We start from the raw sequence: 17,110 nt of genomic DNA on the forward strand, positions 1-17,110 counted from the left end.
ACCAAACTAAACTATATTATTTACATACATAGGTGGTATAAGTATAAAGTAAAGCAAGAAAATGACTGCATAAAAGTCAAGCTAGTGGTCACCTCTCGGGAAAGGGAGGGGTTGTGATCAGGAGGAGCAAACAGAGGTCTACTTGGGTTTTTGTCAACATTCTGTTTCCCACCCTGATTGGTGATAACACAGACTTTCACTTTACGCTTATTCATAAAAGGTCTTGCACACTTTTCTGTATTTATGTTATATTTCACACCAAAAAAGGGGAAAAGCTATATATACAGTGAAAGGTTAAAGTCAGTGGTGCACAGGCAGGCTAAATAGCCATCTCAGACAGTATATAAAGAAAAATGAATTTATTTAAGGAAAGGAAATGGGGGGTAGGGGATGGAGATATCCAAAGGGAAAGGCTACACAGCACTGAGCCAAAGGGTTTTGGGTCCATGATGGCAGCAAAAACATACTTAAGACAGTGAAACAAGGAAGAGCATAGAAGAAGCAACAGGAGAGCCTAGGCTGGGCTGCTCTGGCTCACTGAGAACTCAAAAAAAAAAAAAAAAAAAAGAGAAGGGGGCCTTGGAGACAGGTTCAGGAGGTTAGCCAGGGATGAGCTTCCACTGCCCATTGCTCCCCTGGTTGCAAATCTCATGGGGTTCCTTGGAGGGAAGAAGGGGGAAGGGAACGGAGCTGGCATACTCTTCTAGTAGGGAGCGTGCACCTGGACCTTTGTTCTGGGTCATTTATCTCTCTCTAGCAGGTGGAAATCTTAGGGGAGGTCTCAGGGGAGTGTCTTAATATAATATTCATCAGCTTTCCAGGTGTGCTCTTTCAAGGACGAGGTCTCCACTAATTGGTTGGTGCCAGGGAAGGGGGTCATTAATAAACGTATCTGGTTCTGAGGCAGCCATGGCATCACTTGTTTGGTTTTGCTGCTTTTCTGGGCCTAGAGCTGAAATACAACGGAGGCCTAGATGTTATCTTTAGGGAGGAAAAGGTGTGTGTGTGGGGGGGGGGGGCGGTCTGAACTGAAAGACTAGCAATATGCTAAGGGAGGATAAGTTACCCTGGGGGTGAGGTTCTTGTTTTCCCAGTTTTCCCCTTGCTAGGCACCTGGGGCTTTCTGCCCTATTCTGTTTCTGTACCTGGTCCATCATCCTTGCTCTGCTCATGTCTAACATACAGTTCAACACCAATAATGGAAAGTATATATTTCTTCAGAGAAAAAAAGTATTGAAATACTGTATTCCAATAGTTAACAGTGGTTAACCCTGGGTTATGAGTTTGCATTTTCTCTACACTTTTCTACAGTTTCCAAGTTTACTACAAAGAGCACATATTACTCTTGTAGCCATGTAAACACCTGGTACTTTCAGACTTTATTATAATTTTTAGCCTACTGGAGGATATGTAATTTTATCTTATTATAGCTTAATTTGCAGCTCTCCAATTACTAATGAGGTTGAGCATCTTTTCATGTTTGTTGTCCAATTTGATTTCTTCTTGTATGAACTGCCTGGTCAAGCCTCTGGCTCAGTTTTCTGTTTATTCTTTTTCACCAGTTCTCAGAAAATCATAAAACATTTAAAAAGACAAGGTCACTGTCTAAAATTGAAACTAAAAAGATCAACACAAAATAAAGGGGGTACCCATCTGTGGAAATCTATGCAGAGGATAACTCTTTAAAGAGATTGGCAATGTGCCTGGTGTAACTAGGATGAGCTCAAAACTCACCAAGGAGCCTAGCGTGTACTCCTAGAGTTAATTGGAGCTGCTACCAATTCACAAAGGTTGTCTGTGATCTAATTTTCTCCAACAGGTCTATCCTGAGGCAATGTGACAATAACAGAAAACTTTAGTGACTCATGAGGAATACTGAAAATGGAGAGTGGAATTACAAAGAATATGTCTGTCTCTACAGCAGAGGGTCTCAAACTGACAAATCATCTAGCCCCAAATGCCAATAGTGTCATGCTTGAGAAACTGCTCAACAGCTTCTATCGGGGGGGGGGGGGGGCGATAAAGCTCAACCCTCATGACTTTTCTGCAAGTAGAAAGAGTTGGAGGTAGAGAAAGGTAAATCCTCAGGCTGCCCTTGAGATCCACACTCTACAAGTACCTCCAAGGGAGCTGTGTGCTGGGCACTATGCTCTCCGGAGTAGGGCTGCTCCCATGGAGAAAGTCTGTGTGAATAAAGGCCAGATCAAGCTCATATAACATCAGTGCTAGAAGGACCATCAGGGCCAATTTTATCTCCAATCTTCACTGGAGATAAAACTCTACAGCTGATGACAGCAGTTAGGTATCAAGAGAAGTGGGCATGGAGCTAGGCTATAAACCAGTACAATAGCAAACATGCACAATGGTGATTATTTCATAAAGAACCAGAAAAGTCAGAGAAGTATGCATCATAATAGAGCTGCAGCAGTTAATACTTCCATAGATGAGGCACCATTTTATCTGGACCTTGAAATCTCAGTGGATTGGTGTGCCAGTTTTAAATCATGGCCAAAAATTCTTTGACACTCTTCCATTGTGAGGTGGGATATATGTTCTCAGCTTGAATCTGGACTATCCTTAAGTGGCTCAGCCTATAGAATGCAGTGAAAGTAATGCTGCATGACTTCTGAGGCTAGGTCATAAAAGGCAATGTACTAGGTATATACACCCCACAGAACTGGAAACAGGTGTTCAAACAAAGACTTGTGCACAAATGTTCATAGTAGTACTATGTACAAAAGCCAAAGGGTAGTTTCAAATGTCTATCAGCTGATATAGACAAGCAAAGTGTGACATATAACTATATAATATTCAACCTTAAGAAGGAATGAAGCACTGATCCATGCAATAACATGGATGAACCTTGAAAGCATGATGCTAGGTGAAAGAAGCCAGACACAAAAAGTCACATATTGTATGATTCCATTTATGTAAAATTTCTAGAACAGGCAAATCTGTAGAGACAGAAAGCAGATTAGTGGTTGCCAGGGGCTGCAGAAGGAGGAAACAGAGTGGCTGCTTCATGGGTATAGGGTGTCTGTTTGGGGTGATGAAAATATTCCAAAACTATATAGTGGTGATGGTTGTACAATATTGTGAATGTACTTAATACTGTAAAATGTACTGAGTTGCCATTAAAATGATTAAAAGGGTAAATTTTGTTTTTTACCACAATTTTTTTAAACTGAAAAACACACACAACAACACATGAGGTTTCTTCATTATCTACTGGAATACTCATGTTTAGAGCCTTAAGAGGAGCATGAAGAAGTTAGAACACCATGCTGTAATGAAGCCCAAATCACAGGGAAAGGCCATGTGTCAATAGTGCCAGCTGAGCCCAGGCTTTATGACATGTGAGTGAAAAAGCCTCCAGATGAATCTATCCCCCAGCCATTTGAATCTTCCTAGCTGAGGCCCTAGATGTTGTAAAGCCAGTGAGATGTCCCTGCTGTGTTCCTCTGAATTCTCAACCCACACAATCTAAGAGCATAATTAAACACTTGTTTTAAGCTACTTAGTTTACCATGGTTGATCAAGCAGCAATAGATGAAAGGAACAACTTTCAACATGGGATTAAAGGGATTGAGGGTCTTTTAGGCAGACAGCATTGCAGCAGCAATGTAATCCTGGTGCCTCTTTTGTGACACAAGGGACAGTTACTATATATAGTTGCTTCCAGGTCTGTCTAGACTGGAAGCTCCTTGAGGGCAGGTGCAAGCTTTATTCTGCTCTGTTCTGCCCAGAGTGACCCACACTGTTCCCAGCTCATTCATACATTAGCAGATACATACTGAGCACTGGACTTACTGATGAGAATGGATCATATCAACAACTTCCCTTGCTCTCTGACTTCCAGTTGGGTTGAGACCATAGATTGCCTTACTGTCTCAGGTTTTTTTTTTTACCAGCCTGGCCAGTGTGTCTCAGTGGTTGAGTGTTGACCCATGTACCAAGAAGTCACTGGTTCGATTCCTGTTCAGGGCACATGCCTGGGTTGCAGGCTCGGTCCTTGGCAGGGGGCATGCAGGATGTTGATGTTTCTCTCTCAAAGTTTCTATCTCTCTCTCTTTTCCTTTCTCTCTAAAGTCAATAAAAACACATATTTTTTTAAAAAAGGAGTTTGTTCCAATCAATGGTAGTAGTCTACTTGGTATCTGACATACATCACTGCATTTTCCTTTAAAAATTAAAAAGATCCGTGGCACCACAATGAGTTTGCAGCCACTGTGACTCCTGCAGTGCCCCAGGGCTCCTGGGTATGTATTTTAGGACCCAAGGGTTTAGCCATTGGGAGGCAGAAGCAACAGACTGGACAATCAGAATACTCACAGCATTTATTCTTCTGGCTCCAAACCTCCAGGCTGCTGCAGCATCCTTCACAGGGGGCCCAGTCCTCTCCTAATCTCTCCTATAACCCTAGCTACTCTGATTTCCAGGAACCCTCACTCCTCTTTGAAGTCCAGGGTGGTAAAGCCTCCACATGTTTCTTCATCACTCAAGGGGCTTCACCACCCCTTGTTGGTCTCCCTTAACTCTGGCCATATCTTGTAAATAGCCCTTTGACTAGATATTCAATTACTATTTTTGAGCCTGCCATCCCTTTCCTGCCAAGTCGCTGACTGTGCCAGGTATTGTTCAAGATACCGGTAACAAAGCAGACAAAAACCAAGTCCCTGCCCTCATGGAGCCCAAAGTCAAGTGCTGGAGACAGACAGTAAGCAAAGAAGCAAGCAGAAAGATAATATCACCAGATAAGGGCAGGCTGGTGATAGAAGGGTATTTGTGGTAAAATTTCAGGTACCGTGTGTGGTCAAGGTTGGCCTCTCTAAGGTGGGGGCATATGGGAAGAAGTGAGAGTGAGAACACACTTTACCTGGGGAAAGAACTAGCCAGAGGAGAGGGCAAACACAAGGCAGAGGAGTGCTTAGCACATTGGAACACTGGCAAGGTAGCCCTGGGCAGGGGTGGAAGCTGAGGTCAGAGCACCACCAGAGGCCCCATTCTGTTGGGACTTGTAGGCCATGGTAAGGGTTTGGGTTTTATTTTCATTACAATTGGAAACCACTGGAGGGTTCTAAGCAGAGGGACACACTGTGATTTAGATCTCTAAAAGACTATCTGGCTGCTATGTGGAGACAACTGTAGGGGCAGGAGTGGGCTCTGAGACATCCATGGGGAGGACACTGCAAGGGCTCCAATGAAAGGGGATAGTGGTCCAGTCAAGGGAGGTAGCCAGAGAGGAGGTGAAAAGAGGTGGAAGTCTGGATGATTCTGAGGGTGCTCCCATGTGGTCTAGCGACAGATCAGATGTAGAGCATGAAGAAAAGCCATCCCTGGAGGAGTGGCCAGAGTCACCAACAGTATGGGTTTTTCAATTACTCAGGTAGGAGGAACGGGTTTGGAGGGAGAAAGCAGAAGCTCAGGTTTGCACCAGATTCTTTCGAGATGCCTATTAGCAGGGGTAATAGTCAAAATAATTTAACATTTCATGCAGGGCATGAACAGTTTGGTTGCTGGGCTATGGAGAGGTCCAGGGACCCTGGGGTAAGGGCCAGGATTCAGAACAACTGAACCTGAAGGATTTCAGTAACCACCCACCAGCAGGGCATGAGACAACCATGTGGAGATGTTGAGTATAGGTGCCTGGAGGTCAAGAGAGAGCAGGGTTAGGGACAGAAACTGAAGACTCACAAGCATTTAAAGCCATGAGGCTGGTGAAAGTACCTGAGAAGCAAGTGCAAGGAAAGAAGCTGACCAAGGACTAAGCCCAAGGCACTACCACCAGTCCTGAGGTCAGGGAGGTAAGAAAGGCAAGGAATGACTAGTAAAGTGTGGCTTCCCAGAAGCTAAAGGGAGAAAATGCTTCCAGAGGGAGGGTGTGATCAGAGGTGTCAGATGATTTGATTTAGCAATACAGAAGATATCACTGCCATAGCCAGGAGCAGTTTCAGGGGAGAGGTAGGAAGCAAAGTGTTGGGAGGGAATTAATGAGAGCCCCAAACTATAACTCCACATGGTATATTGTATTTGACAAATAAAAGATGAAACATGGTTTTTGTTGGTTTCTTTTTAGGCACTACTTTGGATTCTTGCTTTTTTCTTTTTTCTTTTGATCTGGGTAGCCAAATGAATTCACCATGAAATTCTGCAGGAAGCCAAAGGATATGTAATCAACTCAATTAGAGTTGCTCCTGGCGCATTCAGACTCTGAGTCCAGCTCCCTAATTCAGTGAGCACTTTGCTTCTGGCCAAGCAAATGCTTTTGTGAACATCAGCCCCTGGATTCTCATTAGAACCAAGGAAGCAGGTGGTCCCTTTTGCATTCTAGTCCCCTCTAGGGAGCCTAACTTGGCTAATACATTGCACACAGTCTGTTTGCATTAGCAATTAATTGGCTAGTCGGACAATTCTGTGAGGCCAACAAAGCATAGATCAGATAAGACCAATGTTGACAGCAAATGGTGGGGCCACAGTGGAATGCAGGCCCTGTGTTAATTCAGTCCTCACGGGCCAGCTGAGGGAGCAATAAAAATAAAAAGAAGAATGTCAAAATGAACCACATCTGTGCCTTGGCACTATTTTAGTCATGATGAATTCTGCACTGCAACAACGCTTCCTGCTGAGGGTACCACCTCAAATTTAGACAATAATCCCAAATACAATAATCTCAAATAGAACCACCTCACAATGCCAGCCAGATATTGAGCTTCTCCTTTAAACAGGTGTTCACTGAGCAGGGGCACTCCTCTTTGTGGGAGTCAACTATGGCAGTCTTCAACTCTAGTTTTCAACGTGATTTTGTTTGTTTTAAAGCTGCAGAACCCTCTGACATCTTATGAGCAGTCCTAGGTAGAAAACTAATAAAAACAGAACTCAAAACTAGTTGAAGCTAGAGTGGAGGTCCAGGCCGTTCACTCCTGCTCTGGTCCTCTCCACCGGCCTGCCTCTAGAGAGCAGTCATCTGATGGCACACTCCTCCTCAGAAAAGGGGCAGGCCTAGCCCTGACAAATAAGAAACCTTTTGTCTGCCCTGGCCAGATAGCTCAGTTGGTTAGAATATTGTCCCAATATGCCAAGGTTGTGGGTTTAATCCCTAGTCAGGACACATAGAAGAATCAACCAATGAATGCATAAATAAGTGGAACAACAAATGGATGTTTCACTCTCTTTCTCTCTCAAAAAAATAAAAATAAAAAATCAATCAATAATAAAATTTAAAAAAACCTTTTGTCTGCTGGCCCCAGACTGCACCCCGCTTCATGAGCAGCCATCAGGACTGCTTTCAGATGTGCACTCTGAAAGAGGGGCAGGCTCTGATCTCCTTGTGAAGTAGTTTAAAATCAAATCCAAGCTAAAGAAATCCAGCTACCTTCCAGTGCCCTCTGAAGTACTTTTAAATGTTCAATGCTGCACCAAAATCATCACTGCCACCCAATTTTATGCACATTTGTTTTAAAATCCTAAACTCAAAGCATACTGGTGATTGATTTAAATTGACAAAATTGAAACAATGTAAAGAAACATTCACAAGCTAGTTTTTACAAAGAATGAAGATGACACTAATATCTGCCCCTCAGCTTTTCTATTAGCTTCCTCTTGCTGCTATAACAAAATACAATGGGTTTAGTGGTTTAAAACAACACATTTTTTTATCTTACAGTTTTGGAGATCAGAAGTCAAATACAGTCTCACTGGGCTAAAGTCAAGATGTGGACAGGACTGTATTCCTTCCAGAAGCTCTAGGAGAGTCTGTTCCCTTGCCTTTTCCAGCTTTTAGAGGCTGCATGTGCTTTCCTTGGCTCAAGTTCTGTTCCATTTTCAGAGCCAGCGAAGGCCAGATGAATCTTTCTTGCATAGCATGCTCTGATCCTGACTCCACTGCCTCCCTCTTACATATTTAAAGGACCCTGTTCTTTAATTGGCCAGGATAACCCAGGATGAACTAACTTAATTCTACTTGCTACCTTAATTCCCTTTTACCATGTAAGCTAACATAGTTACAGGTTCCAGAGATGAGGGCATGGACATCTCTGGGGGACATTATTATTATTATTCCCATCTGACTCCATTTGGAACCTGCATAAAAGGTTTTCCTGCCCATTTGTAGGGGTTTAGGATGACTTTAAGCTTTTACATTCAAACCAAGATTGGCTAGTCAGTGGACCTATGACCAAGCCTCAAGGAGGGCCAAGTCTGGGTTGGGGGGCAGGAACCCCTGCAGCCAGGCGTACCAAGCACACTGAGAGCAGTGAAGAAATACATGCCAGAACACATGCCAAGGGCAGAGCAGGAGTGGACACACAGCAGGGAAAGTGCCAACAGCAGGTGGGGGAAGAACCCAGAACAGGAAAGTCAGTGTACCTGGAAGGTATCTTTCCTGAACTCATAAGACTGAAAACTAGCTCCTCTCCACACTCCCCTCTAAGCAGCCAAATGTGCTCACTGTCCTCATCATTGTCATCTCTACTGGAGGCAGCTTCAGGCCTTTCCTCAGTACCTGTTGGTGCTGACTCTTGGGTAATTTCTATGCTGTTGTTTCAAAAAACAGACATGTTCACCCTGGCCAGTGTGGCTCAGGTGGTTGGAGCGTGCTCTTGTACCAAAAAGGGTGTGGGTGTGATTTGCAATGAGGGCACATACCTAGGTTGCAGGTTGGATCCCCAGTCAGGGAGAGTACAGGAGGCAACCCATGGATGTTTCTCTCTCACATTGATGTTTCTCTCTCTCTCTCCCTCCTCCCCTTTTCCCCTCTCTCTAAAAATCAATAAATATATCCTCAGGTGAGGGCTTAAAAAACACACACATGTTTTGCATTCCAAGATGGCAGCAGATTGAGTGGAAGCTACACTAACACTGTCCCAGGAACAAACTGGAATTACAACTAAAATATAGAAAGAACAACCTGCATAATCAAGTGCAACTGAAGATGAGCTGGAGAGCACCCTCATAACCAAGGAGGAAAAGTGGAGACCCCATAGAGACTAGTAGGAGGCATGAGAGGGCTGTCTGGGCTCCCACAGGCAACAGCTGAAGGTCCGGAGGGACAGCTCAGCTGTCGGGGGTTCCCACTGAGAACTCTGAGGCCTAAACCCCAAGGTGGGTTCCCAGCTCAGAGCAACAGAACTGAAAAAGGTGCCCATATAACATCTGGCTGTGAAAAGCAGTGGAGTTTCTGTCTGCCAGGGAAAGATGGCTGGAAATGCAGGCACCCTCTTAAAGAGCCAATGCACAAATTTTTGGGCAGCCACTCAACTTGGGCTCCAGCAGAGGAGGGCAGAGTGGACTAGACTGGTGTGAGGAGAATCCAGGGTTGGGGGCTCTGGAGAATAGAGCTCAGAGGGCAACCATCTTGATTCCTGTGCTGAGTCATTCCCCCAAACTGCAGGGGATATCTTTCTCAGGCAGACATTTACCATTCAAGTAGCTTTAGCCTGGGGGAGAAGCAATTGCTCCACCCTGTTGGAAAACCTCTTGCCCTGCCCTATGGAGTTTCCACAGCCTGAGGCTCATTAAGAAACTGAATAACAATCAGCCTCGGGGTTTTTTGCCTGATTTGGTTCTGGACCCTGGGATTGGAGAGCAGACCTTGGTAGGCATCTTGGTCCATTCCAAATGTACCCAGCCCCAGCAGAGGGAACCATAAGCTGTGGAGTGCAGGAAACTTCAAACAGGGTACTCAAGGCCAGTCACAGACAGTCTGACATGGGCCTGTACCATAGACCATCCAAAAGACTGGGAATCCTACCAGACAGCCAAAATGGGGAGACAAAAAAACAAGCCCTAAATGAAAGAACAAAAGAATTCTCCAGAAGAAGAGCTAAATGAAAAGGAGATAAGCAATCTATCAGATATGGAGTTCAGAATACCGATCTTAAGGATGTTCAACTGCATGAGCAAAGAAAAAGAAACTATGAAGGAAATTAAGAATGACATAGTAGAAATAAAAAATACAAAAATATCAGAAGGAATAAACAGATTAGAGGAAGCTGAGGACCGGATCAGAGAATTAGAAAACAGGTTAGAAAAAAATCACTCAGTCAGAGATCCAAAAAGAAAAAACAGTTAAAAAACAGGAGGACAGTTTAAAGGAGCTTTGGGACAACATGAAAAATAACACTATTCACATTATAGGAGTACCAGAAGATGTAGAAAGTAAGCAAGGGTTAGAGAACCTGTTTGAAGAAATAATGCCAGAAAACACCCTTAAAGTGGTAAAGGAAAAACCGTACAAGTTCAGGAGGCACAGAAAGTCCCAAGGAAGAAGAACCCAAAGAGGCCCACACCCAGACACATCATAATTAAAATACCAAAAATTCAAGACAAAGAGAGAAACTTAAAGGTAGCAAGAGAAAAGCAATCTGTTACTTGCAAAGGAGCTCACATAAGGCTGTCAGGTGATTATGAGAAACTCTACAGGCCAGAAGGGAATGGCATGAAATATTCAAGCTAATGCAAAACAAGGATTTGAAACCAAGACTATTCTATCCAGAAATGCTATCATTCAAAATAGATGGTGAAATAAAGAGCTTCCCAGACAAAAAAAAAAAAAAAAGGCTAAAAGAGTTTATCACCATCAAACCAGCAGTACAAGAAATGTTAAAGGGAATGCTGTAATAAGAAGTTGAAATAGAGAGGAGAAACATAGGCATAAAGAAATAAAATGGCAATAGATAAGTACCTATTAATAATAACCTTAAATGTAAATATAAATGCTCTAATCAAAAGACAAAGGGTAGCTGAATGAATAAGAAAACAACACCCAAATAAATGCTGTCTACAAGAGACCCACCTCAGAACAAAAGACTCACACAGGCTGGAAAAAACAAAACAAAACACAAAAAACAAACTTCTGGAGGACTTGAAAGAAGAGATCAATAGCAATACAGTTATAGTAGGGGACTTTAACACCCCATTGACTTTACTGGATAGATCTTCCAGACAAAAAATCAATTAGGAAACAGTGATTCTACAAGATACACTACTAGATCAGATGGGATTAGTTGACATTTACAAAACATTTCACCCCAAAGCTGCAGAATATGCATTGTCCACAAGTGCACATGGGACATTCTCAAAGACAGACCATATGTTAGAACACAAAACACGTTTCTACTAGTTCAAGAAGATTGAAATCATATCAAGCATCTTCTCAGGCATTTACACCATGGAATACTATGCAGCTGTAAAAATTAAAGATCCCTTACCCTTTGAGACAGAATTGTGGGACCTGGATAGTATTATGCTAAGCAAAATAAGCCAGTCAGAGAAAGATAAGTATTATATGATCTTACTCATATGTGAAATTTAATGAACAAAATAAACAGATGAACAAAATAGATTCAGAGACATAGAAGCATGGAACAGGCTGACGAATCTCAGAGGGAAGGCAGGGGTGGGTGAGTGAGGAGAGATTAACCTAAGAACTTACATGCATATATGCATAACCCATGGACACAGACAATAGTGTGGTGAAGGCCTGGGGGGAGGGATACAGGGAGAAGGGGATCAATGAAGGAGAAAGGGACACATTTGTAATACTTTCAATAATAAAGATAAATTTTTAAAAATCCCACATGTTTTGGTTACCTGGTGTCCAAAATGATGAAGGGTACGGGTATGACCTGTGATAATGAGGAAGGAGCCAAAACCAAAACAGATGAGGCTTAAAGGCAAACAGTCCCCAGGCAGTTTCAGGCCAATAAAATTACTGTCTGGGGTTTATAATGGCAACCCTGAGCTATCCAGGAAAGGGAAGATTCCCCTCCTCTGCCCAGGATATTCCTTTCCAGGAACAATTCCAGAACTCAGGCAAGTGGGGTTAAGCAGGTCTGGCCAATCCTGCAGGTGGCCCTGCGGCCCATCTGGTTCATACCCTATAGCCCAAGTCAGACCACAAGGATTCTGCCTCCATTCCTGTCTGGCATCTCAGTGACACCAGCACTGGGGCCCACTCTTCTCTGTTTTCTCTCCTGCCCAACCAAGTCCAAGGGTTCTTGAAGACCAATTCAAACTCAGGGGTCACATGCTGCCGCCTCCTTCACTTGTTTTGCATGGACTACAGTGAACTTTTTAATGCAAATGTAATTCACATACCATACAACTCACCCTTCTAAAGTGTATAATTCAGTGGTTCTTAGTACATTCACAAGGTTGTGTAACCATCACCTCTATCCAATTCCAAAACATTTCCATCACCCCATAAGGAAACCCTATACCTATTATGCAGTCACTCCCCATTCCCCTCAGTCCCTCCTAAACACTGATTAACTTTCTATCACTTTCTATGGATTTGCCAACTATGGACATTTTATATAAGTGGGATCATATAATATGTGGGTTTTGTGTCTTGTTTCTTTCACTTAGCATAATATTTCCAAGGTATGCATTTTTTAAATATGGCTTGGAATGTCTTAGGTAATGTGAATAATAATACTAACAGAAAGTTCACTTGGAACCAGGTGCTCTGCTAAGCACTGCACTCATGCAATACTGTTAACAATCCCATGAGATAGATGGTGTGGTTATCCCCATTTTAAAAATGAGAAAACCAAGGAACCGAGCAGTTAAGTGACTTGCCCGAGGTTGTGATAGCACTGGGTAGGCTTGCTCCAAAGCCTGCACCCTCCGTCAGTTGGGCTACTTCTCGTTAAGGGAGCAGGCATTCTCATCACACTTATTCTGGGTCACTTCTCACATTTCTATGACCTACCTCAATCCTCGAAGTATCTGCATTCATGCCTCCTGCTTTGGTTATTCAGATAAAACTGCATTCAAGCCCTAAACCTTGCTTGACCACACATTTTTTATCTGAGATAGGTTACCACTCAGTTATTTTCAAGGCTGTAGGCAAACAGCCCCTATAGACCTCAGGATATGAGAGGAGTCACTGTGCCAACCTTTCAGGGCAGTTATTATCAGGAGATGTGTGTGAGGCACTAAGGGCCTAGCGTGTGGAAGACATTGGGGAAATGGAGCCCTTGTAATGATTACTACCCACATGCACGGCTTCTCCCCGCTGTTCAGAAGAACAGCTTCCCATTTCTGTAGGTGCATACAGGCTACAGACCTGTCCTCAGAGTTTTCCAAACTAGTAAAATACACAATAGACTAAAACCCATCTCTAATTAGAACAGAGATGATTTGCTAACCACCCTTTTAAACTCTTGGGAACTCAACTTGCCAAAATATGGTGGGGTTTCACAAATCATGCTTCAAGGTTGTGTGTGCCTTCTGAGGCCTGTCAGACTTTCTCGGCCACACCTCACTGCTGAAGACCAGGACCAGAATAAAGTGGCTCTTGGGCAGGCCCACCCAATCTACCACTTTGGAGCTCCAAAAGAGCCAGTGGGTGTTTGCACCTACTTTGTGTTTGCTCATTTCAACACAGCCACTCTAAAACTGTAACTGCCCGCATACCTGGAAAAAAACACCAATGCAAAACCCATAATTATCACTGTATTTCAAACAAAAGAAAAAAAAACACAACTGGGTCCCTACCTTGAAGCAAAAGCTTCTTCTGGTTCAGCTTTCTTAATTAAAGTAAAAAAGGGCCCTGGCCAGTGGATCTCAGTTGGTTGGGCATTGTCCCGTGCACCAAAATGTTGCCAGTTCGATTCCCGGTCAGGGCATATACTTGGATTTGGGGCTTAATCCTCCATAAGGGGTGTGTAGGAGGCAGCCGATCAATGTTTCTCTCTCTCTCTCTCTCTCTCTCCCTTCTTCTCTACCTAAAAATCATTTAAAAATATAATTTAAAATTAAATAAAATTAAAAAGTCACTGGGCAGCAGCTCTATGTAGATGGGATCCCAGCTCTCTCTCTTTTAAGCTATTTGACCAGGGGCCCCTCAATTGGAAGAGGGGGATAATACATAACCAGTAAAATTGTTGGAGCAATTAAAAACAATAAATGTGAAGTTCTCAGCACACAGCAAGCACTCTGGAGATGGTAGCAGGTGACAGGGCTGCAGATCTGAGAGTGATGCATGCCTGCTCCCCTCCACAAATCTTTGTGAGTTGTTAGGCCTTATACAGATGGGCAAACTGACCAAGGTTGAGAGAACTTTACAAAGGCCACTTGGCCAGTAAGCAGTAGGAGGAGGGCAGCCTCCAGGACTGTGGAATCAGACAAGCCCAGGATGAAATTGTAGCTTTGCCACATGAGGCAAGTTATTCAACTTTCTGTGCCTCCATTTACTCATCTGTAAAATGGTCTCACCGGTTTGGTTTCCTCCACCACCTCCTAAACCACTTAGTGTAACACATTATCACAAAAAAATGAAACTTGGTCATTTATATTCCTCACCTTCTCAATGTGCATACCATGTTGCAAACTTTCAGAAGATAGCATTGAAAGGAGTATCATTTTTCTAGCGTTTTTGTGCTTCCACATTCAAATTTCCCACATCATTAGATGCAAGTCAATTAAATGATTATACTTTTTCCCACAAATGCATCATACATAAAATTAAAATTTTAACCTCAAAAGGAAATAAAGCAGCCCTAGCGGATTTTGCTCAGTGGTTAGAGCATCGGCCTGCAGACTGAAGGGTCCTGGGTTACCTTCCCGGCAAGGGCACGTACCTCAGATGCAGGTTCATTCCCCAGCCCCAGTCGGTGCGTGACCGGGAGGCAACCAATCCATGTCTCTCTCACATCAATGTTTCTTTCTCTCTCTCTCCTTTCTCTCTCTCTCTCTCTCTTTCTCTCTCTCTCTCTTTCCTCTTCCCCTTACACTCTCTGAAAAGCAATGGAAAAATATCCTTGGGTGAGAATTAAAAACAAAACAAAAACAACAACAAAGGAAATACAACAGAAAATTCCACAACCTTGTAACTTACTTTATTTTTCTTCAAGGCACTAACAATATACTATATAGATTGCCACGTTTGTACTTGTTTTCACCCCCCACAAAGATATCAGCTCCATTAGGACAGCCTCCTTTCTGTTCAATTGCTGCACCACCAGTGTCTAGAACAGAGCCTGGCACCTTTGTAGAATGTTGCACCAACTCCAGGAGGGCTGCCCACATGAGAAACATTTCTGCATCTTTTGCAAAACTGCTTTGACTAGCACTGTCTACTGTTTTCCAGTGCTCCTTAAATGTAACATAAATCTACCAAGAAGTGAGTACTAGGACAGTTTTATTTTTGCTGAGCTCATTTGTTTTTCATTAGCTGAATTTGCCTTCGTTGTCAGGAAGCTCAGAGCACAATTCTGTGCTCAATTGCAGTATTTTCCTTAAACCCCCTTTTTTTGATGTGGGGATGGGATATGAATAATTGTGAGAAGATTCTGCCAGTACAGTGGGAGACTCTATTTTTAACCACAGACTGAATTTATTCTAAGATGTTTCTCAAACGTGAATGCAAATTACCTAGGGATCCAATTAAAATGAAGAATCTGACTCAGCAGGTGAGAGGCGGGGGTCTGGAGATACTGCATTCCTAACAAGTCCCAGGTGGGGTGCACGGGTTCTGGACCACACTTTGAGTAGCTAGTATCTAAGAGCCTTGCTCCCTTGATTCGAAGGAATTTCTCTCTACTCATCTTTGGCAAAATATCACCAATGGCTCAAAAACTGGGGCAATCACGAGATGAACCTGGGGAGTTGGTTAGACCTATACATCGCCGTCCCCGCAGAGATCCTGACAAAGGGGATAAGAATGTGCCCAGGAAATTTGCCGGGTGCTTCTGTCGCAGGTGGCCTGAAAACATATTTTGGGAAGCCCCGCTAGAGGGAATGAGTGCTCTCTTCAAGGTTTCCCAAAGGCAATCTCCTGGGGACAGCTGTTGTCACCCGTGGTGACACCTTGTTCAGGATTTTAAGGGGTACTATCCCGTTGTTTCCAGCCCAGCACCAGAAGGGGTCCCAGTGCCTCCTCTCCCGCCATGTGGATCGCGACAGGGTCAGCCCCCAGTGGGCTCAGGGCTCAGGGCTCAGGGCTCAGGGCTCAGGGCTCAGGCTCACCCCTCCCCCGCCCCCCTGCCAGCCAACTGTGTCAGACGCAGGCTTGTGGGGCGGGCACCGGGCCGCTCAGGCGCAACACTGGGCCGCAAGAGCGCCGAGCCCCCACCCCCGCGCCCCCGGGAGGGTGGTACCCGCTTGCACCCCGCTCACCTTACCTCTCTGGACCAGAGTGGCCAAGGAGAAAGTGAGGCAGAAGAGGAACCCCGAGCGCCAGGCCACCATTGCTAGGAGCGGAAGGAGGGGACCCAGAGGAGAACAGTTTGCGCGAAAGCACCCTAGGAGTAGGTCCAAATGGAATGGGGAAAGAGGAGCAGCAGGAGGAGGAGCCTTGCCACGACTGCAGGACACGCCCAAAGCCGGGCAGAAAGGGGCACGCAAGAGAGGTGACGCCAGTGGCGCCCGGGCTTAGGTTAGGTGAGGTGGGGAGGCTTTGAGCCAGAGGCTCGAGGGGCTGGGTGAGCCTGCAGTCTTGGGGGTGGGGCTGGAGCGCAAGGGGCGGGGCCAGAGGACTCCCAGCGGGTGGAGCTGTCTGGGTTGGTTCTGGGGCCAGCACTAGCCCGCGGCCCACAGGCCCCTTCTCACCTGGGTCCTAGAGATGCGTTTCAGAGGTGGACCCTGCGGGCCCGGAGCAGTAAGCCCACAGTGACAGAGCAGCCAGAGGCACAGGAGGTGAGAGTGAGCGGTGATTTCCACCCAGTGCGCCAGACTCCGGGGCCGTATCTGGACCCTGGGAGGCTCACTTGCCAGGAGCTGTCTGCCTGATGGGTCTTCCCCTTCTGACCTTGGTGTCATCAGGGTAAAAGGCTCTGCCCTAGAGGCGCCTCCAGCTGTGCTCCGGGACAGTACCCGCTCTCTAGCCTGAGTCGCTGTGGCCGAGCTTAGTTTTTCAGAACCGCAGGCTGCCCACCCACTCGCTGATCCCTGCAAGAAACTGTAGTGGAATCCCGTCCAGAGATTAACAAAAAGGGCCATTTGTATAGCTGGCCGCGGCTAGCAAACAGTGACTCGACTCGAAACAAGCCCGAAGTCGGGCACCTGGGCAGGTCAGAGGGAAGAGGTGGGGATGGTCTAAGCTGGACCGCCGCGGGCCCAGGGGACGAGGGGGTAGGCACAGGGTTAGCTCTCCAGAAACGTTGAT

General features: G+C 44.9%; 1 protein-coding gene across 6 annotated transcripts in view; it reads right to left on the bottom strand.

Moving 5' to 3' along the window:
- Nucleotides 1-16,449, bottom strand: part of CD99L2 (CD99 molecule like 2) — a 149,695-nt gene extending 133,246 nt beyond the window's left edge. For 4 of the 6 annotated variants that reach the window (XM_081126191.1, XM_081126186.1, XM_081126189.1 and 1 more), the window contains exon 1: nucleotides 16,128-16,292. In XM_081126191.1, coding sequence (XP_080982317.1) covers nucleotides 16,128-16,194 — 67 coding nt within the window. In that variant the 5' untranslated portion in view covers nucleotides 16,195-16,292. Of the gene's footprint in view, nucleotides 1-16,127 lie in introns of all 6 variants that reach the window. The other 2 variants (XM_081126188.1, XM_081126190.1) reach the window with 2 other exon arrangements.
- Between the last annotated feature and the right edge of the window lie 661 nt (nucleotides 16,450-17,110).

Source organism: Miniopterus schreibersii (genome assembly GCF_964146895.1).
Source record: "Miniopterus schreibersii genome assembly, chromosome: X".
Taxonomy (NCBI): Eukaryota; Metazoa; Chordata; class Mammalia; order Chiroptera; family Miniopteridae; genus Miniopterus; species Miniopterus schreibersii.